Consider the following 24,229-nt stretch of genomic DNA (forward strand, 5'->3'; position numbering starts at 1 on the left):
TTTTAATAAATAAATTATGGCAAAAAAAATTGACATTTAAAAAATTAAAAAAGTAAAAAATGGAATTTTTCAGAATTATTTTTTCGGAGCAAATTTATTTATTAAGAAAAATAAAGAAATTATAATATTGACAGCTAACTTTAATGTAATCAAAAAAAAATTGACATCTAGAAATTTAAAAAAACTACAAATGCAATTTTTTAAAAATAATTTTTTGGAGCAAATTTATTTGTTAAAAAAAATTGAAAAATTGTCAAGTGACAGCTAACTTCAATGTCATAAAATTACTTAAAAGTGACTTATCGATAGAGAAGCAAATCGATTAGCTGAGCTCGAAGAATCGATTAGCCGCATTTCGATAGCTCGCCGCGAGAAATCAAAGTTCGCAAAGCAAACGCGAGATAGCATTATAGTTTGTTACAAGATGGCGGGTGAGTGAGTGTCCGCGGACGGGACGAGGCCTGGGTAAAAACACGAGGATATTTTACCTTTAACTTGTGGTGTTTGTGGGTTTCAGATATCTCACTTCTCCAGAATGAAGACCTCGAAGGCGCCATGGATGCCCGTAAGTCTATTTACATTATTTTCCAGTAATAAGCGACCCGAGAGGGTTGTTTGGGTTTTACGTCGGACGTTCGCTCGGTCAGGGAAAGAAGGGTGCCCACGGCGCCCTGGGCTTACTTCTTGTCTCTGATCTACCTCTAAGTATCCACCTTACACTACTATCTGTCACAAATAAATCCATCAACATCTAGAGCGATTATCAAACCGAAAACAGGTTGATCAGCTCCCATGACGCTGCCCGAATTGGCGTGGCCGTACCACGACCTACGACTCGCTTTTTAGGTTATGCGATTTACGCCTCAATCCTACTGTGTTAATTATTTACTCGCCAGCCAGCATTCATTCGCTCACTCATCAACGTCCTTCATCCTTTGCAGTACTCTGTTATTTGAGTGATAATACCAGATTATTTATTGCCAGGTACTTATATATATTTATGCTTTTACAAAAGTACATTTACATTCACACTCCGGACTGTTTACTTCAAGGATTAAAAAAAAAAAAAAATGTTAAGTATGACCTTGGTAGTCATTTGTTTACGTCATGTGTATATTATTTTATTTTATTCATTAAAATATGCCTGAATATGCTGGAAAAAAATAATATTGACCAGAATAAATCAGCAGAATATTATTTATCGATATTTTGTTAATTTTATTAACAGTATTTTATTTTCAGTGTTTGCCGAGGAATTATTATTTGACAAAGTAATCCTGAATCTCGAGATATCAAACAAATAGCTGCTAAAAAATCGCGGTAAATTAATGGTAGAAAACAGATGAGAAGAGCAATCCGGTCAGTGGTGTCATCTGGTACCAGTAGTACAAATAATTAACGCGTTAGAGCAACTGAGCCATACATAGATATATATATGTATAAAGTAAATGTGTGTAAAAAGGACCGGTATAGTACATACGAGTATCGAGTATTGCGATGTGAAACAAAGTGTTGTTGGTGTTAGTAGTAAGGTCTTTCGCCTATCAGGGTTACTGATCTCGCCTATCCTCTATTAACCAGTGCCATCTGTTGGTTTTTACTCATAACGGACTCACGTATTTATTAGGGTGCTGATATTATTTATAATTATTATAATTATATATTATTTATGAGTATAAAGTCGAAAGCACCCCCTTTATTATTTATTTTAAAATTTGTTAAAAATTTATTTATCTTTTAATTAACTTATAAATTTATTTCCAGGGTTTAACTTTTAATTCTGACTCTGGTGCTGGTTCTCCCCCGATTTAGTTTTCTATAGAAAGAGCTGAGAGAAGAAAAACTAATATTGTTTTAATTATTGGTGATACGAGTAAAGGCTGAATGAATGCTGGCATGAGTAATGCGTACGATTTTTGTTACATGTGTCGACCCTCTGACGTGGATATATATACGTGACACACGCGCGTCTCGGCTTCCTGATTCATACTTCCGTTGAATTCACCGTCTTTAGACTCACGTCTAATTCCATTGATTCAAAAGTTAAGTTAACTTAGCTACTACTTGTCTGAACGTATATACATATATTTTAGGAATTTATTTAGTCTATTTATCAGTGACTTTGTCACGATAGGTAATACTTTAAAAGCTAACTTAGTATGCTGTAAGTGAATAATCGTATGTAAAAAATTTAATATATTTTTTTCTTTATTTATTTAAGCCGATAGATTTGCGTGTTAGAGACAGTAAGAGGGTTGAAAGGTCATCCACCCTACAATACCTAAACGATAATCGATTGAGCTGTCACAACTGGTCAAGGTTGTTCTCATGCCAACTCTCCTTCCTCATTTCTCAACGACGTCGTCTCGGCTTTTCAATTTCCCCGTTTTACAGATTGCCTCTACTTCTGCTTCTACTCCTATCTTACATACTCTATACTCTACACTTTTATTCTATATACTATTCACTATCCACTCCAACACTATTCATTCCCTCAATACTTTTTACTGAACTTTTATTATTATTATTATTATTATTATTTTTTTTTTTTTTGACAATCATAAGCATACGCTTTGTCCATTTTTATTCACCATTTATCCTTAAATTCCCTCCGCAAATAAAAATAAAAAAATATATAAATATTTTATTTAAAAAAAAAAAAAAAAAAAAAAAAAAAAAAAAAAAAACGGACATATATATTTACAGCGTAACGTTTAATTCCTCGGTATTGTGGTAACGGTTCTGGCGATGTCTCTCTTCAAAAGATTCGTCTTACCCTCCGTTGTGCACCGCATCGCATACATGTATACATATATATTTGTAGATTGTAGAAGAGTATGTACATGATTCAGAATTCAGAATGTAGAGTACAGAGTAAAGTATAGAGCTAAATAAGAGCTGAGTTTAGCTCAGCAGAGGGAGAGTTCCTTGCCCTTTCAGGATCCTTTCAATTCGGCGGTCTGTTTTTGATAGGAGGCCACGTCTGTCTAGACACTACTACGTGGGGCTGCTGCTGCTACTGCTCCAACCTTTTATAATCGCAACGAAATGCACCCCTCGCTATACCTAAAATACCGGTTTTTTCTTACTTCTTCTTTTTATTATTATTATTTTATTTATTTCCCATTATTCTTATTTATATTACTACGTGAATTTTTTTTCTCCTCGGCAATGTAAAATGAGTTGCCCACCTAAATAATTCTCATACTCAATTCAAGTAGAATCTTAGGCTCTACTTAGCAAATAATTGCATCAACATTAACAAGCTCCAAGGCTACCAGAGTGAGTAAGTAATTAATTATTGGTGAAAGTACAATTATAATTACAATTACAATTACAATATGTATAAATTGAGTTGTATATTTATAGCAAAGGCGAATAGTTGCGGGTAGCCTCTACTTGGGATTCGCGAATGCTGAGAGCTGCTAAGCCGATCAGTGGCGCCGCCTGTCTCGATTCAGTACGGCTGCTCGATTATTACATGACATTCCACGGATGCCACCGAGTTTCGTCCCCCAGCACCCCGGACTTCACCCGTCGCCGACGGCGTCGTACCGTTTGCTTCACTACTCTCCATGTTATATTACTTCTCTAGAGCTGTCTCTCTCTTTATCGCTCTCAGCTCCTTTGCTCCTCTTTACTTCTCTGCTATCCGACGTACTACACACTATACACTACATACTAGTTGGGTAGTAGTTCTCCACACTCCACTTCACTTACCGCTAGCTCTCTCACTTCTTCACCCTTCTTACCATTGGCTCCGTTACACTCGATTCTCGTTAGAGTTTAGAGACCCGACGTTTTGTCTTTTTATATTACGTATAGATTCATATCAGGATCTCTACTGGGTAAAATGGGCCTTTCGTATTTTCATATCTAAATCCAATAATATTTCATTCAAAACTACTGAGAAATAAAAAAAAAAAAAAAAAACTTTATATTTTTTTTTCTCTATTAATGAAAAATTACTTACCATTTAATTTTTTAAATATTTATACTTATTTGTATCAATCAGAAAAAAAATATAATTCGATCGAAATTCAAGTCTTATAAATTTTACAAACAAATATTCATAGTAACACAAGAGTTTTATAAAATTTTTTTTCATAAAAAAAATTCATTTTATCAACATTCTCACATGAAAGAGAATTAAAAAAAATTTTTTCAAAAATTTTAATATTTTTTACTAAAATAAATTGCATTGCTTTTTAATTAATTGATTAAAATTTCCATACATATTTATTAGTATTTGCGTATATTTTATGCTTCTATTTTGTTTGAGTACTCGGCATAAATTTTTTTTAACATTAAAAAATGAACGAAATATAAATAATAATTTAATATAATTTTTTCAATAATTTAATATTCAGTTAATTTTCTTATCAAATTTCATTAATTTCTCACAATTAAAAAAAAATTTTAAACACCAATAATTCATGTTTCAATTGGTTTTAATTACGGTATTTAAAAGGACATGAATACACTACCAAAAAAAAGGAAACAAGCCCGAGTTAGATTAATTAATTAAAGTCATTAATTGTTGTTGTTTGTAAATTATAAGAAATAATTTTATGTATAGTTAAGTATAAATTTCGAGTTGTTTATACATATGTGGGAAGGAATGAAAGGTAGTCAATATATGGAGAGAAGTGAATAAGTGACAGAGGTAGCCTTCCTGGGAGCATGTCTTCCGCGTTCTTAAGTCTCTCGGTCAGTTCGCTGATGTCCTGCTGACTCTCTCTTTCTCTACACACGACACACGTTTATCGTTGTCTAAAGTCCTTTGGTTTACAGACGAGAAGGCGATCCAGGTCCACTTTTTTTATTTATACATTTATTTTATTTGGACTTAATCGTACGTACAAGGCGATACTGGTGCACTTGTAACTTCTTGCCAATTGGCAGTCCTCCCCCTCGTGGGAAAGATCCATTACCTCGTCGCTTTATGTTGCGGTGACTCAGGTCCAAAAAACTTTTAATCATTTTTTTTTCTTTATATTTATTAATTTTTATTTAATTTTTCACATGACCAACAGACACTCTTCTGTCTCTACGCAAAAAATTGGAATAAGTAAATAGATGGTAATAATGAAATAAGTAATAACATAATATATGTATATAAAACAATTGAGTTAATTTTCCAGTGCAATGACCTATGTACAAGGGCACTGGGTTACCGCCACTTGAGAATAAGCATCCCCTGGCGATGTGAATCCTTCCTGCTCCCTTGGATTCTGTACCTAAGGGAGAGCTTGATAAAGGGATAAAAGGGTAAAATCTTAAAAAAAAAAAGATAAACAATGATTGAATCGTTGTACGCACAAAAAAATTTTTGTGAGTAGGTAAAAAAATAATTCAGTATCGTTTGCGCTACAGAACTTGATTCTGTCTTTTATTATTTAAATTAAAAATATTTATACTTTTTTTTAGAGGTGGTTTTTTGAAAGGAAAAAAAAAATTTTTTTTTTACTGCTAGCGATTAGAGATGTGAATGTGTGAACGTGAGAACCGGATTTGGTGTAAGTGATTTTTTAAAATTCATAGTTTCATTTTTTGTTGTTGGTTGTTGTTTTAAAAAATAATAATAGTTTTGGTATGGAGCAAGTCAGTCCTTTCTTGATGAGGAGGGAAAATAATGGAGGATTTTAATGTCTTTCTCTGCTTTATTTTGCCGGCTAATCTATATAAATAGCTTAAGCTGATGGTTATATTTAATCCGTGGTTTTATTTTTAATCAGTGATATTCTTATTATTTATATTTTAATGCTTGACAATTTTTGATTGCAGACCGATGCAGCTAAATTTACTTTTAGGCTTTTTATTTATTTTTAAGAAGATTTTGTGAGAAATACGATATGCAAAATTGGAATTTTAAATTTGTTAATTTTGTAGAGAAAATTATCATTATTCTTCAAAGTAAATTTTTGAAAAATTTTTCCAAAAGTTTAATTTTAATTTGTCCGTTTATTGTCTTAGAAGAAAATATTTAAAAAAAAAAAAAAAAAACAGAAACAATTTTAAATATTTAAACATTCATAAAAAAGTTTCTAATTATAAAATGAAAAATAATTATTTAACATAATTTTCATATTAATATTAGAAAAAAATTGTTTTCTCTAATGATTAAATTTTATGTTAAACAGTAGTCCGGTTTCTGAAAAAAAATTAATTAGCATTTTCTTCTCAGAATTAAAGTTTCACAATGTTACAAAATAAACAAATAAAATAATTGTCTTTTAACTATCGGCAATAAAAATTTTCACGCGAACAATATTGCTCACAAATTCTTAAAAATCAAATATAAAAAAAAAAATGAAGTAAACTTGGATGCAAAGATTAGTAACTTGAATTCTTAATAACAAAAATGACGCACTGAGCTATAAATAAAACCCGTGGGAATTTAACAATAATATAGATATTTTCTTATATAATATCTCCGACAGAATAGTCTAAGTGGGAGCAGAGCGTCTTTTAAGAGATGGCTCTCAAGTTAATATCTCAGGGCCCTGGTATGGCTTCAGCCATCAGCCACGTTATATATAAATATATATACACATCGACTTGTGTGCAACAACAATAGCAATAAAGGCAACCTCCATGCCCTTATGTTACATAAATTCTTGGATAGTGTGTCAAGCGTTATTTATATTTTTTAGGCACAATTATCCTCAATGAGCCTTATCTAGTCAGACTTTATTCTCGTCCATTACTTCAATTAAACTTACTATTACTGTTACCGACTATTGAGTAATCCACTTCCAGTTTTATATTTAAATTGCCAAAATAATACCGAGACGGAATAAAACCACCCTCTTTTATTATTGGCTATTATATTAAAATAACTTTTTTAATTACTTATGACTTATGACGTAGATACATCCTAGAGTTATTCAATAATTTAAAAAAAAAAAAAAAAAAAAAAAAAAAAAAGGATATCAATAATAAAATTTTTCATTGGAAACTTTTTTACTATTAATTTAATATTATTTCTGTTAATCAATCAATAAATTTCGGCAGTTATACCAATTTTCTACCCTTAATTAGCTATATTTTAATTTCTCTGAAATATTTACTGCACTAAAAAAAAAAATTCTTGATTGAAGTGTAAATTTTCTTGGCTCAAAAAAATAATAAAGAAGATTGAAAATTTCTTGAATTAAGTCAAAGTTTCTTGAGACAAGATAAATTTCTTGAGCCTAGAAAATTTCTTCTTGCTCCAAAATAACTTTTGTTTTTCTTAAAATTTTCTTGGCGCAAGAAATTTGTTTTTTATGTGTGATTTAACGAGTAAATACTGCTGAAATAATACTTTTATTAATTTTCGGATTATTGCTCAAAATTACCAAAAAGTGGCGTGATATTAAATGCTATTTGAATCGAAACTTTCGTAAATTTAAATAATTAATTATCGTGCAGGCTAATTTCAAAATCCAGACTACGTTCTAAAATTTAATTTTGAAAATTAATTTCAAATTTTAATTACTTAATATTTATCTAAACTAATTTTTTATTCTGCAAACATAAAATCGAAATTTTTTATTTTTTTCAATTGGCCCTTAAAAATTTTTATAAAATGATCATAAGTTTCCACTGAAAAATTGAATTTAACTTTCAAAATTTTCGTAACAATCCTCTAAAATAACACAAAAAAAAAAAGTTACTCATGAGTTACAAAATTAATACGTAGACGAGTTAGTAGTAAAAGTACGTCATAGTATCGGCATTAGTAGTATAAATGGCGGGAGCTTTCATCAACGGCTTCTTTTAGTCTCCCATATTCTATATCTACCGTCCTATCTGTCTCGACTGGTAGATTCTATATATACTATGCACTGCTCTCAATCCAGCCCAGCATCACTAGCATCACTGCCATCATCTCTGTAAAGTTTATTCATAAACCCACGATGACGTAGTGCTGTTGTACAAAGCTCTCAAGTACGTCCTTTCCACCCCCAGCCCGCGACAACCCTCGCTATCCCTTTCCGTTCTATTTCCATTCAGACAGAAACTAGAGACAGACATTAAAAAAAAAAGTCAAATACCTTCTACCCGTATTCCCACCCCTAGAGTCCCTCAGTAAAATAAAAATATCGATCCCGAAGAATTTACTTCCGCATTCTCATTCTCATTCTGATTCTGATTCTCGGGACTAAAGGGAAAATCCCTAATTTTTTTACCAGGTGTCGTACTTTTTGTTACCGACAACTTTTCACCCTCGCGGTGCGACGTGCGACAGGGCAAAAAACCTTTAAGGAAGAGAATTACTGGGGTAGTTGTTGTATATAACACGCAATACCGTGTCACCGAGTAACTACCCGATTCATTCTCTCTATATACACATACTTTTGTATAAATAATATATATAAATATATACATCGAGTCTAAACTCACGCCCACGCATTTTTTCACCCCCGTAAGCTCAACTCGTAAACTCTCCTATTCTTGCTCGGAAGTCGAACCCTTTACTTTATTCCCCCCGATTCTTTCATTCTCTTAACTCCTACCAATATAACTCAGAGCTGTGATCACGCCAGTTTTCTGTAAATCAACATTTGCCACGCCTGCCTCCAATCAATGAACTTTCAAACTCATTTCCCTAAAATCTGTTCTCAAGCGCAATTTGTTTTATTTATTTTTTCTCTTTAAAATTTTTAATTTCAAAGTCCAGCCCTTCGGTCGTACGTAAATTAAAAAAAAAAAAAATTAATTTTCTAATTAAAAAATAAAAAATAAATAACAATTTGCGACTAAAATTATTATATCAAATTTCTAGGGAATATTACGGTAACATTTACGCGCGCGATGCGTACAAGTCGAATGGTCGGCGTGGTCGACGCACGTTTATCGATCACGGGCGTCAACGTCTCGAGAGTGAACAGAGACGAGTGATAGGAGAGAAAATGAGGGAGAAGGAGCTACTACTACTACTACTACTGCTACTACGATTATTATTACTACTCCTACTACTACTGTTACTACTCCTGCTGATACTTTTAAAGCTACTACGCCATACAGTGGCGCTGCTGAGCGGTGGAACCGTAAACTACCCTCACTGCTCTTGCTCCTTCCGACTTGCGCAAAACTCGTGATATATATATATATATATATATATATATATATATATATATATATATATATATATATATATATATATATATATATAAAATGGCATATATATGAGTATGTACTATTTGTATTATATGTACATAGCATGTACATATTCTCCCCTTTAAGCTCACCGTAGTACGCCCGAAGATAACCGAGCAAGTACGAGCGTATGATAAAGTGCAAAGACGCTTAAAGGGGGCGCAAACGGCCAATCGCGTCGACGACTCGTCGCCGGCAACCCGGCGTGTTTAAAACCTTTAAATATCCTATCATTAAACCGCGAATTCATAATTTTATGTCAAATACCTTTTATTGTTACTATTACAAGTATTATTTGTCAGTTGATTGATTAATAATGTGTGAGAATAGTGAGAATTAGGCTGGGATGTTGTGCTAAAGATTTTTCCAGGTCGCTCTTGAGGAAGTTAGCATTTTGGGGTGGTGGCATTCAGGGTGTGTTAATTTGTTCCTCAATAATGTGTTTGTTGATATTTTGTTTAAATAAACTTTAGTTTTCGTAAATGTGACAACACAGCTTAGGGAGTTTTAGTGATTTTGAATTAGAGGTGGCATGGAGATTTTGGGTAGGAACTGGCATGGCCGTCCGAGGCTCCTGCCGAAATTTTTATCTAAATTCATAGATTTTTACCACTTTTTTGATGTCGGATAAAGTTTTTTCTTGTTTTTTAGTTTTAAATAATCAGATAAATTCAAGGGCCAATCAAAAAGTTGATTTTTATTAATTTGAAGGATTTTTAAAATTGATAATTGATAATTAATTAGGGGAAAAATTATGATATTACGTGATACAAGTACGTAGGTGTGTTTAAAGTTAATATGAAGCTCAGGCCAATAAGAAAGCTAGGTATTTGGTAAGCCGAGAGCTTTCTATGGCCCCTCACGCATGGCCGTTTCGCGGAAGAACCTCGCGGTGTTTCGGGTAAAGGAACTTACAAAGTGGACACAGTCACGAATAAATGTGCACCAACAAATGTGATATTAATCAAAATCATAAATAATTAAGTGCTTCCAAGAAAATTAATCACCGAAAAATAAACTAAACTCTATTTAAAAAAAAGAAACTTTAATAATATTTTCTAATTTAATACAAGTAAAAGCAGTGTTTTATTTGTATTTATGCTTGTAATTAATGATGATGTGGTTTTATTAATAATGGATACGTCAAGGATCGCCGGAAGCACCCAGAGGTGAGATCAAAGAGCAATGATTAATGTTTTTAAAAATAAACTGGCAGCTAAGCGCGCGGGAAAAATTTGGGCGGTCACGCGATTTACCGGGCTTACTGGGGGAAGGGTGCAGGGGTGAGGGTGTTTGGGCCGGTTAAAGGAGCTCCTGGAGGTGAAGAATCTTGGCTCTTACTCATCCCCCAGAATTCATCCACACGTACACAGACCCCTCGAGGGTCCATAATGGTTTGTTATTGATCTAACTCCACGCCTTCCTTACACTTTTCTTCTTTTATCCTGGCGGTCTTCCTCGCAATCCTGCTTTCCTCTTTTAACTGTTGTCAGGGAGTCACAGATTCCTAGGAGAAAGGGAAAGAGGTGGCGATAGGAAAGGAAAGGAAAGGAAAAGAAAGGAATACTCCAATCGGACCAAACTCAAACATTTTATTTATTATAGTTTTTAATTTTATTTCTTCATTTATCCACATCGTTTCTCATATAACCTCTGTGAAATTTTCCTCTGGTCACAGAGGTCGGTTTCCTTTTTTATATTTACCTAACCTCTACTTTAAGTAAATACTTTATTTAATTTAATTTATATTACAATTGACCTACTATGTGGTATATATTCAATATAAAATCAATTTATCTGAATCAATATACATTTTTATTATAAAATTAAAGCTCTCTATTTTATAGAGTATAAATTTATTCTCGTAGATATATCGCAAGGCAATTTCGAATTGTCTGAAACCATCACCTCAAACTTCACTCCCACATCCATCTCCTGTAAACTCACTTTATATATATACACATATATCTATGTATATAATAGAGGATTGAAAGCTGAGAGCAAACTGAAAGCTTTTCGGAAAACTTGATCGTTCTACCGCACCGTCGAGTCGAACTTTCCAGTTGGATGTTTCCCGCTTGGACCTACTTCTACACCACCACCATCATATAAAACACCTAGCAAGTACTGTATACTTACACGAATCATCATTTCAAGAGAAAAGGAAGGAAAGAGAATACGTAACATGATCTACACGGATCTCTCTATAAATAACAAATAAATGTGTTGATCATCGTTAACAATATGTGATAACACTGGTTGGAAAATTTAATTAAATTGAATTTGATTGAATTGGATTTGATTTAATAATTAATAAATTATTTTTTAGATCTACGGCTGTTTAACAAGAGAAATGTATGACTGTGACGTTGTTCGAATCTGGTGAAGCTGTATGACGTATACCAGAGTTAAATAATATCCCGAGGATTTAGTACGTCATGCAATAATGATAATAAAATAGGAAATCATGACCGTTTGGCATTAATCGAAATTGAAATGTCATTCGGGATATTCTCGATTAGAATTCCTTTAAACCACTACTGATCAAGTATCGATAACCAATAACAGTAACATTTCGGCATCAGCATCCTTGACACAAAAAATAATGAATTTAGAAAAATATAAATAAAAAGAAAAAAAATTTTTGTGAAACATCCATATCCACAGGGAGGATAAAACATAAAAGTAAATGAAAGGACCGAGGAAAATCCAAAGGCTGAGTTTGAGTTTTACCCAGAGGTTGAGGTAGCAGGAGAAGAAAAGTTATCAGTTGTGTGTGTGTGTTTGTGTGTTGGAAAAAACAAGGGAAGAAATATAAGAAAGGGTGCACACACATGACCCTGAACCCGGTTGTTCGGGGTAAGGAGCCGGTGGAAAGTGCCCTCGGCGGGGTGGTTCAACAGAGACGGAAGTGTTGTGGAGGCGAGGAGAAGACCGGGTGTATACTACTATACGGGATCAATACTCCCGCGTCTTGCGATCATTCATCTTGCCACGCCCCTCTGCTCTCTTCACTCTCTCTTTCGGTTAAGAGCGAGCTACCAGCTACTAGGAAGATTTCACCCTTACACATATAACACTACACACCCAAAGTCTCTATCTCTGTCTGCTTCCTTTATTTTACTCCCTACGAGCTGCTATGAGCGGAATCTAAAACTTACCCTTGCAATCTTTTCCCGCCCAATCCTACAGAGTTTTTTTCTGGCTTATAATTTATCTCCCGAGAGTATAAGTAATAGTACCGGAAAATCTTACCAGAGCAACCAACAATTTAGCTAAAATAGTAAAAATAATTTGCTAAAAATTTAAATTTAATCTGATAGAGATAAAGTCCGGCTGGGACACGTGCCAGTGAGGGTTTCTTACGAGAAAACGGTGAAAAAAATAAAATAAAATAAAATAACTAAAACTAAAATTCAGGCCCTTGATAAAGTTGGGTTTGGATTTAGGCTTGGGTTTGAGTTGAGATACGATGTCCTGTACTGATAGTAAACTGAATCCGAATCGGATAAACGTTCTTCAATAGACGGAAGATATAAAACGTCTTGACAATATCTTTTTTAGTTGTTATTTTGCCCAAGGTCGAGCACCAGGGGCCAGAGCTAGAGTAAGGAGTAAGTCGGAATCCTCGATCCCTTTGTCGACAAAATTGAGATCTCACGGGTCAGGGAATAATGGAATAATGATTAGATTCTCCAGACGGTTTTAGATATATAAGATCTACTAATACTAGTTAGGAGTACTGCTCAAGATTTTGATGTAGTTGAGTTAGCGCTATTGTTAATAAGATTAATTAATAATTTATTTGATTGGAATGGCTTGATAATTATTGGTTATTATTGTGTTGCTGCAGAAGAGATGGCGAACAGGACGCCGACGGAGATCGAGTCGGGAAATTGCGGATTCGATGAACGACGTGACGGCGAGGGCGACGGGGGCGGTGGTGATGAGGGCGGAGGATATTCTTATCCACTTCATCCAATGGCAAGATTGCAGCAGTACGCCTCATGTGAAATGTCCTACAACAGGTAAGCTGTGATATTATTTTCTTTTTTATTTATCCTCCAAGCACACACGGGGTGCAATAAACTCCAACTTTATTTTTTAAATGTTTTAGGTTTTTTTTGAAATTTTTAATATTTTTTTTTATAAATTACATATTTTTACAATTATTTTAAGTATTTATTGATACAAATTTAATAATTAGCAATAGATAATAAGGATGTTTATGCGCTGCTTGAAATTCAAATAAATAATTTTTAAGTTCATCAATAATTTTTTTTTTTATTTTAGGTTAGTAATTAATTTCACTTCGAGGCTTTGGATACTTTCTTATATGCTTGAAAGGATTCAAATTTTTGACGAAGATATACTCAAGAAAATTTTTTTTTTTTATTTATGCAGATTTACGTGCATCCAACTCGCCATTTGGTAATTGTTTAGTTTAACGGTCTGCAATACTTCATAAAATAATATCTAGAATTTTTTCTGAACAGTCACGAATTTTTTTTCTTGAAGTTACCAGATCCGAATAATAAAAAAAAACTAATTTTTTCAAAAATGTCAATTTTTCATTTTAAAAAATCAAAAAAATTAAAAATTAGTTTTATCAATAATTTTTTTTTAACATTCAGAATTTGAAAAAAAATATTGTAAATCGCTAGACTAATATATGGACACAATCTAGCAAAAATTTTTGGTTAACATAAAACATTTGTTTACTTCAAACTGTTGAAGCTAATTAAAAAATTAAAAAAAATGTTTTAATATGTTAATTCTCTATATTTTTAAGGCGATATAAAACAAGTGACCGTGAAAATAAACAATTATCATCACCTTATTTTTTATAATCAAGAAACATTAAAAATTTTTCTTAGATCTACATCTATATAATTTGATTAACTTTGATCTGCGAAAAATTTACAAATTTTTTTTATCAATTTATATTTAGAATTATGACTTATTTAATCTCCGAAAAAATGGCGAGTGAGATGCAAGAAGATTAAACTTTTACATACTTGCTTCGATGTTTAATTAAATTTACTAATTTTTATAAAGTACCAATTATTACGCATAAATGTCCTTAATGTTTAACGAAAAATTTTATTAAAATTGAATATATTGACATTAATAAAAAAATATTTTCGGTCAAAAAAGTGACCCACTGTCTGCTTGGAGGGTCATAATGATACCGATAAATATTATTTAATTAAATATAATTTTGAAGCGAATTATTGGAAACAAAAAGAGCAAGAGTTAGACCAAATATACACGGTGTGTCAGCGTCGCGGCGCGCGTACCAGCATCCTTGTCTCTTCCTCTTTCCCTCTCGATTTAATAGTTAAATCTCGACGCGGCGGTGTAGTCTTAGTTTTAGCCTTAGCTCTTATTTCGTATCCGCGAATTCGCGGCGGGCGCCGCCGAAACCGAAGAATAAGAAGAGAGGTCAACGTCATCATGCGGGCGCCACACCGACGTAGATGCCACACTAGTTTTGGGTCTACGTCTTACCGTTTCACATCTAGAGTTTAGAGTCTACAGTACAGCACAGTACAGCAGAATATTAACTAGAGGAAGAAGTACAAGTACAAGTATAACTATAAGCATAAGACGACGACGACGACGACGACGAGCAAGACCGTCGACCTAAATACCACCGGACAATTTATTTTTATTCGCCGGGGGATTATAACTGCCGCAAGGAATTTTATTTAGTCCTACTCTAGCGAGACCGAGTGACCTCTTTAACTCGGCTACTGTCTATGCAAACTATATTTTTATTTTAACATTGTTATATTTATATCCGCGTTTTAATTTGCCGGATTAATTAGAGTTTCCAAATTGATTATAGTTATAGTTTTTTTGGCGAACGACAAGTATGTAACTAGTAAGAGCTAGCAAGAGTTTGAGGAAAATCGTTTTTTATTTCGAGTAGTTTCACTTTACTGTCGCAGGTGCCAAAATTTTGCAGACCGTGTAATTAAACTTATGTTTCGTAACACTTGTGTAGCTTTTGAGAGTTTCCAATTATCTGAGGGTTGATGTTGCCACTTACATATCCACCACCTTTTTATCTTTGGTTCTTCGATACTTTTTTGCACCGCCGGTTATTCACTTCCAACAGGCCGATTGATCCTCGCTGACCACCTGTATATTTTTAACCTCTACCTATTATTTTATTAATACAAGTAGCTACCTTTATACTTTTACTTCAATATTTTCGGCCACTGATTGACTCTAATTATATTCTTCGAGTGACGTTCATCGCTAATTATTTTATTAATATTATACTTGATTCTGCCGACATCTGTCATTATTTTTCGTATTAATAAATTATTAAAGATGTTTTTAAATTACATCTGTAGGTTTTTTTATTTTCTACATGTATATATTTTTTTAAATAACTAATGACCAGGTGATTAGTTCTTTTTAAAAAATTATTTAATGCAAAAAAATGAAAAATTTCCAATTTTATTAACAAATTTTTGAGCAAATTTTCTTTTAAACACAAACAAAAAATTACTACTTTTATCATTAATAAAAATAAAACTCTAATAAGGAACTATTTTAATATACACTATAAAAAAATTGCAAAGTGAATATGGTGGATGATTTTTTATTGATTTAATTTCTTCGAAGTGAAAATCACTCCAAGAAAGATTTTATTTAAATAACTAACAAAAAAATTCTACAGATTAAATCTTCCTTTTTTTTCTTTTGTTTTAAAATTTTTCATTAAATAAAATCAAATCAATAATTATACATTCAAAAATTACAAAATGAGTATTTAGGGATTTTTAAAATTAAAATAAACTTCTGTATTAGTTTGATATGACAAATAAATTTTAATATTTTTAAAAAATTTCTAGGTGTCAGTTAATTTTAGTAACATTAAAGTAATTAATTTTATTTAATTAAACGCAGTAATGTTAATATTTTATTATTCTTTACTTCTTATGGAATATTTTATCGAATTTTCTAAATTAATTTTTCAATTTTTTAAATTATCTCAATTATTCATTTTATAATTTTAAATTTGCGCAAGTTAACGAAGGTTTAATTTTATAAAATTAAAAATATGAAAAAAAAAAAAAATTGTTTTTAAATCAAATTAAATTCTTTTTCATTTTAACATCAGTATCAATAAAATTATTTCTTTCAAATTTCTTATAATTAAAAAAAAAAATTATTTTCTTCGAAAGTAAAAAATTAAAAAAATTTTTAGTTTGCTCAAAACTAAAATATATTATTAAAAACTATAAGCTCAAAAAATTCTTTCAAAAAAAATATACTTTATAAAGTCAAAAAAAAAAAAAAAAAAAAAGTTACAATTAAACTCTAAATTTATTATCAAACAACTTCATTAAAAAACAACATTTTCCTAAATTTCTTCATCATCATTATCCGTTAATTATAAAAAAAAAAATAGTATCCTGGGAAACGTATTAATAATAATTAAAAAATGAAGCTCAGAGTAAGGCAAGTAAGAAGAAGATGAGTAAGCTTTTATAATAATATTTCAGGAAATGCGCTGTAATATTAAACCACCCACGAAAAGCAACCAGAGAAAAGCTCGTGTCTTTTAGCTCTGTCATCCATGTCATCTTTCTTAAATATTCCCTCTTACTCTTGACTCTCGACTACACTACTATTTCTCCATCTTTCGGTGCTGTCTCTATTCCTCTATTTCTCTATTTTGCAACTTTTATACATATATACATAAATATATAAATACATATAGTGATCCAGTAATAGTTCAGGTTGTCTACGTTCCGTCTGGTCCACTTTGACACTCGAGTTCATTTAACTTGGTCTTATCTAATCCACTTTACAAAATTATATTATTACAATCCGTTTCTTGTATTAATATTCAATTTTCTATAAATGTATATTATTTATATATAATATCACTATCATAGTGTTTAATTTTCTCGATACAACTTCAAAACTAAATTCCAATAATTGTTAATACAATGTTCTACAAGTACACATTGCACTTGAATTAATTCAACATAGTGACAATTTATCGCATTTATTATTGTTATTTTTTATTACTATTATCGTTGAGGAATCATTGAATGACTAAGTAGGCCGTTATCGAGAACTAGCATCGTCATCTTTACTTAGATACTCACGTTATTCCGGACATAGTTTAACGATCGTTACTCATTCTGATACAATACATACACCAACTGCACGAGATCTCGTGTACACTTTATAATAATAATAATAATAATAATAATAATAATCATAATAATAATAATAATAATAATAATGAAATTACTTTTATAACTATATTTAGCTTATATATAAAAATACCTGGAAACACTAATGTGATTGTGATGAATAACCAGATTGCGCATTATTGCACAAAATAATGCAACTACAAATCGTTACCTCTAAAGGTCGTAACCTGCAGCAAAAAATTTATCTCTATGATATTTTAATTTTATCTTTTCGTCTGACTAATTTGCAATTGCAACAATTTTAAATTTTTTTTTTAAATATTTAAATCTTTTATTTTTTGATTAAATTTTAGCGAAACGGTTAGAGATACAGAAAAATTGATTTTTGTAGATAATTCAATTTCCTATAAAAAAAAGACATCTTACGATTCTTTCGTATCTTTAATATTTAACTCAAAATTTTGGATTTCAAATTTTATAAATATTTTTATTCTAATTTACAACAAAAAATAATTTTAAAAAATTTGAGAATTAAAATTTTTTTTTTTAATGATGCTAAATAAGAAAAAGTCGATAAGGACCCTTTTCAATTTTCTACAATAAAAATTTTTATTGATTTTTTCGTATTTTCGATACTTAACCCACAGTTTGAATGTTTGATGTTTTCTCATCATTTTTTTTAATTATAATTTTTTTTGGTTTGAAGTTTTAGTGAAAAATTTCATTAAATTTTCGGTTTTTTTTATGTCAAAAAAATAACTTTTAAATGTTAAATTTCTAAAAAGTACTTAATTTATTCACAAATTACTTGAGCTTTTATACAGCAATCGGATTTATTTGAAAAAATTAAATAGAAAATTTTATACCCGTATTACAATTGAAATATATATTATATGTTTTGTGACAATACATTAAATCTAAAGTTTAAGCGCTGAGTTAAGTTACTTTTACTTGAGTTGCGTCATATGTAACATTGTTAACGATTTAAAGTTAAACGTCAACGTCTGGGTCTCAAAGTATGTATCATCATCGTTTAAACGAGTATTCTACGATATTGTATATCTATATGTTTATATACATGTATATACAACATATAACGATATGAGGTTTGCATGTAATCATTGGCGCCAGATTACTCTTAGTAATACACGTGTGATACTTTTATCATTATATAAATTCATTTACGTATACTGTCGTAATCTTTCTGTGAATTAACTGATAACAATTTCATTAAAAATCATTTTTTATATCTATTATATTATATTTTTACTTGTGCCCAGATTCAAATCTTTTTTTTTAGAAATTATTTTTTAATAACAGAAAATATTTGTGCAATCCTAGAGAAGGAAATTTAATATTTTTAAATTGATTCGTGTCATATATTTAAGTTTCTTCATTTGTAAACTTTTTTTAAAGTATCGATTTATGGAGTATACAACCTACTTTTTATAGTATAGTATTTTTCTAAAAATAAATCGTTAATGTCATAATTTCTCTAAATTATTTAATAATGTTATTTTTAAATCAACTATTAAATTTCATGAAAAAAAATAAAAAATAAATTTACACCATAAAAATATCATTTTCAAAATTTTATATTTGCTTTGTAATTTAAAGATTTTTATATTAATGTAATTCAATACAAATTAATCAATTTTCCCTTGAAGACATAGAAAAAATCAATTAATTAAAATTTTAAAAAATAATAACAATAATAGTAAAGCATTTAATCAGTGGACGTTTCAATGATTTTATTTTAATCTTAAATGTCTGTAAAAAATTAACCGATACTTGCCAGAAATTGAAATAAATCATATTACAATGATTCTAAATATTTTTATGAAAGCATACTTTAAAGAATTATTTTTAATGAATCTGCATGAATGATTTTATTTATTTTTTTTTTTTTAATAGAATGCAAATTTTTCGTCTCAATGTTGAGATAATTAATTAAATTTTTTAAAAATTTATTTTGGTTATTTAGTGATAATTTATTTTTCCGAAACAATCTTATCAAGAAATTTTTAAATATATATTTATTAGTATCCCGAATAATGCAATGTATAAGAGATTTAAAAATTTGAACTTTTAAATTATATAATTTCAAAACTAATATGCTCATATATTGAATGTTTCATCATAAAAATAAGATTATTTCTGTGTAAATTAAAAAAAAAATATCAAGAAAATGGATCTGGTATTAAAGTAGTTTCTTTAAGTACAAATCTCTTTCCATAATTGATTAATTTGGTAAATTTCAATAGACTTCATTGAGAAAAATAAAAAATATTATCCAAATAAGGATGTAAAATGAATTCTTCGTACAAGAATTTATTAAAATTAGCCATTTAATTGATTAATTTCTTGATAAAAGAATATCGATATCTCCCTCTATTATAATAGGTAAACATTTGATATGAATCGCTTTATTTGAATTAATTAAAAAACTACTTCAATCAATTCAACCAATTCTCCAGAAAGAAAAATATTTTTACTAAAATTTTCCTAATTCAAGTATGACAATTTTTTTTTTTTTTATTTAAAATAATTTTCTACTGAGAAAATATTTTTTTAAAAAATTGAATTCATATTTTTTTTTAATTTGAACATGCAAGAATTTCTCCCATGATAACAAATTCTGATCGACATAATATTTTTTTTTATTTAATTTTACTTTTTCTTAAAAACCATCGAATTTTTGTAAGTCTATTATCGATGCGCTGTATAAAAAAAAAGTGATAATAATTATCAGATAACGTAAAAGTAGGTGGAGGAGTATAAGCTTGTAAAAAAGAGAAAAAGAGAAGAGAAGACTAAAGACTGAAATGTTTAAGGGCTCGGGATAAAATGAAAGATATAATGTAAGAGAGAAAGAAGAAGCGAGTAGAAGCAGCAGCCGGCTGTCGGCTTTCCACACCCGTCATTTCTTCTCCTCTTCTCCCTTGTATTGGTTAGTACTACTACTACTACTACTACGACGACGACGACTAGTACTAATAGTAATTTTTCATCTCTCTCAGCGGTGCTTGGACGCACAAGGGAGTAGTAATCCGTGTGCATTTACGACCCTCCGGGCCCTTACATTACATTTTGCTTAGCGCGACGAGTACGATGACGGAGACTACGACGACGAGGGGGACGTGTTGGTAAAGGGGCAGGTGTGTGCCCTCGCGCCGGTTCCAGCGCCGCAATAACTAAACTCAACCAGACCCGTACCGGCAAGTTTAAACGAGAATAAGTGTACATATGAGAGAGCGAGACGGGCTCGAGGATTGAGGATAGAGAATAAAAAAAATCGAAAAATAATGTTCGCGAGCTAGAGAGAGAAACACTCAGTGGTAGTTTGTGGAAAGAGCCAGCGCGTGCCGGCGTCGACCATCCGGAGGCCAGGTGTAGACTTTATCCATTTTGCCGGCGTTACACACCCTACTGAGACGCGATTCCGATGCACCCGGGTGGCGTACCGCGATTTCAGGGGTTGCTGACACTCACAACTTTATACTAATACTACCAACTATACTATTTGTGTGGATATTTTACATCTATGCGATCTATCACACTCAATTGTGTCAGCTTTAGATACTAGTATGTACTTTTTTCAGAAATTTTCTGGTGGAATATTTCTGCACCACCAGTAAAACTTGATTATCAACTTTACTTTCGTACATAAAACGGATATAATTTATCTCCTTAATGTTAATATCTATTTTAATAATATTTTACTCTGTGTACTCTCTAAAACTAAATTAGAGTTTAATTGTTACTTTTTAAAAATAGAGAAATAATTCTACTAGTAACTATTAGTGATTAATATTTTTAATAATAAAAATAGTCATATTTGGAAAAAAAAAAAATTTATTTGAATCAAGTAAATAATTTTGAAGAATTTCATCTTCTTGATTTGAGTAAAAAAATTATTAAACTAAGAAATTATTCAGGGTCTAAGTAAATTTTACTTGATTCAAGAATTTTTCGCCTTGATCCAAGACAATAAAACTCTTCAAAATTATTTTCTTGGTTTAAGAATTTTTCTCTTGATTCAAGTTAATTTTTTTTTCTGTGTAGATTTTTTATTAATTGGAAATTAAAATTCTACAAATGAAATAAGATATCTTAAATTTTTAAGCCTACAGACATACTAAATTTTTAGTATATTAATCCTAAAACAAATTTTTATACAATTTTCGTACTTAATATTCCAATAAGTGAAAAATTGACTAATCAGTTTTACAGGGTAAAAACTTGAAATCTCGGAGTTTTTAAAATAAAACAATTCTTAATTAGCAAAAAAAATTTAATATGCCAAATTATTAATGAATATTTTAACTAATTTTTCTCAAATTTATAAATATTAATCATATTTTTCGAAAAAGATTGAATTTTTTGGGACATAAAAACAAATTTTCATAAATATTATTTTGTTTTTAAGTCTTTTAATAAATCCTCAGGTAAAAAATAATAAATTATTAACACTAGTGTTTAATTATATAAAATTAATTACTTTAATATTGCTGAAATCAACTTACATATGGCAATTTTTAAGATTTTATCAAAAAATTAATTGTTGGAAAAAAAGATTTCTCAAAAATGTTACTTGTAGAAATTAAAAAACTTTTTTGTGCATTTTTTTTTATTATCAAAATTGATTTGTCATATCAATCTAAAAATTAATCAATATTAATTTATTTTAATTTTTAACCATTCATCTTGTAATTTTTTTTTATGAAATTTAGGAATAACTTTATAGAATAGATTTTTTGCTTAAAAAAAATGTATAACTTTAATATCATTAAATTGTTGGAAATTGGCAAACTAATTTTGTTGAAAAGAAAAAATGATTTCTTCTGGTTCAAAACATTCACAATCGTTGTATTCATTCAAAAATAAAATATTGAAAAAATTAATTTTAGTTTAATAAACTAAACTTAATTTTTTAAAACCGAATACACAATTATTTTATCATATTCAGCATAGAAAAAATTAAAAGAAATGTTTTTATCAAATAGTTTTTTTAAAAGTTATTATAAATATATTTACCACTTCTAATCTTGCAAAAATATCAATTTTTACAAGAAAATAATGTTTTTTTAATTATCGACGACAATAATTAAAAAAAAAATTTTTTTTTAACTTTATTCACACATTGCTTTGTATTTTATTCTTTATCGATAAATAGTCATTATTTTTATCATAATAAACATCATCAAGGTTAAATGGTTTTTTAAATTCTGAACGAAGTTTTTTTTTGTTTCTATTTTTCTGATTAGAAAAAATTTTATGTTACAAACTATAAATAACAATAGTTTAAAAAACGAAAAACGCTTTTATAGAAAACCAAACTGAAAAGTAAATGAAGTCCAAAGGAGTCGGTAACAAACATACAATTGAAGCTAATAAAAAGCGTGTGAAAAAAAAAAAAAAAGTTAATTTTAACGTAATTGAAACAGGAGTTGTATATTTTAAAGAAATATCCGTAGTTAAAGTGAGTAAGAATCTCAAAAAGGATGAAAAAATGAAAAAAAAATTAAATTCTAACAGTTGACGAATGTAAAAAATTTTTTGCAAAAATAAAAAAAAATATTGCTCCCTCTGTGACAGTGCGAACACTGCTGTGACCAGGATTCGAACCTGGGTTACTACGGCCACAACGTAGGGTCCTAACCACTAGACGATCACAGCTAATGGGAGCGTTGGGAAAAGTACACTTCATTTCACGTTTTCTCCTACTCCGCACGCAGTACGTAAGCATAATAATAATTCTCCGTCTGAAAAAAAAAAAAAAAAAAAAAAATTATGCTACCACTGTGACAGTGCGAACACTGCTGTGACCAGGATTCGAACCTGGGTTACTACGGCCACAACGTAGGGTCCTAACCACTAGACGATCACAGCTATTGGAAGCGTTGAAAATCTCTCTCTTAAGTTGAGACTTGTTCTTACTCTGCAGTATACTTAGCAATACAACCGTGACGGCGCACGATATATAGTGTGCTTATCGTGCATTCAGTAACGTGGCATATACATACTCTGTATACTTTACTTTTATTATGATTTTTATTTTTTTTTTAATTTATAGAATAAAAATTTTATTTAATTCTTTTGATGTAAAAAATTTTATTTAATTCTTTTAATGCCAAAAATTATTAATTTAATTTTTTTCATGTAGTGAGTTAAATATTTATTTTTTCAATAGTTTGATGTTTACTGAAAAAAAAATTTTTTTATAATATAGTTAAAGTAATGTTAATAATTTTTATGAATTATTTCAATAATTATTGATTTTAAAACATATCTTCATAGAAAAAAGTAATAAATAAATTATAAATTTTCTACTCCAATAGTTTAATATAATTATAATTTTTTAATTAAATTTTTTTCATAAAAAAAAAAAATAATAATAGAATAATTTAAAGTAAAAGCCCCAGTACCTGCTCAGGAACCAGTACTTTAATTTTAATCTTAAATTTTTACAAAAATTGATTAAAGACGAGCAATTTTTACATTTTTATTGTAATTATTTTATTATTAAACAAAATCATTTTCAATTACTACCGAATAAAATTTAAATATTCCAAAAGAATTATTTAATGTTAACTTTTTCTTCATAAATGAAAAATAATTATAGGTATGATACAATAAATACTTGACATTAAAATTGATAAAAATCTAAAATGACCAAAATAATGAATTAAAAATACAAAAATCATAAAATAAAAATTTTTAAACAGTAAAACAGTGAACGTGTTACTAAAATAAGCATAAATGGCGTCATCGAAACACGAGGGCGTTATATTTAGGGTTTAAAGGTTTTAACTAAAATACTGTAACACATTACATTAAACTGCTACCTTTTTCGCTGATTGTTATTTCGCGAACTAACCATTTAAATTATCATA

General features: G+C 29.8%; 1 protein-coding gene and 2 non-coding genes across 4 annotated transcripts in view; 1 reads left to right on the top strand and 2 right to left on the bottom strand.

Moving 5' to 3' along the window:
* The first annotated feature begins 435 nt into the window (after positions 1-435).
* LOC141529144 (serine/threonine-protein phosphatase 4 regulatory subunit 1) overlaps positions 436-24,229 on the top strand; it is a 93,360-nt gene continuing 69,566 nt past the window's right edge. For both annotated transcript variants that reach the window (XM_074245580.1, XM_074245581.1), the window contains exons 1-2: positions 436-565; positions 13,001-13,175. In XM_074245580.1, coding sequence (XP_074101681.1) covers positions 556-565; positions 13,001-13,175 — 185 coding nt within the window. In that variant the 5' untranslated portion in view covers positions 436-555. The remainder of the gene's footprint in view (positions 566-13,000; positions 13,176-24,229) is intronic.
* Positions 22,941-23,012, bottom strand: Trnah-gug (transfer RNA histidin (anticodon GUG)). Its single transcript has one exon. It is a non-coding gene; the product is annotated as a tRNA-His (tRNA).
* Positions 23,154-23,225, bottom strand: Trnah-gug (transfer RNA histidin (anticodon GUG)). Its single transcript has one exon. It is a non-coding gene; the product is annotated as a tRNA-His (tRNA).

This window comes from Cotesia typhae, unplaced genomic scaffold, assembly GCF_013202065.1.
Source record: "Cotesia typhae breed Kobodo isofemale line unplaced genomic scaffold, CoteBio_Ctyphae contig_44, whole genome shotgun sequence".
Classification (NCBI taxonomy): Eukaryota; Metazoa; Arthropoda; class Insecta; order Hymenoptera; family Braconidae; genus Cotesia; species Cotesia typhae.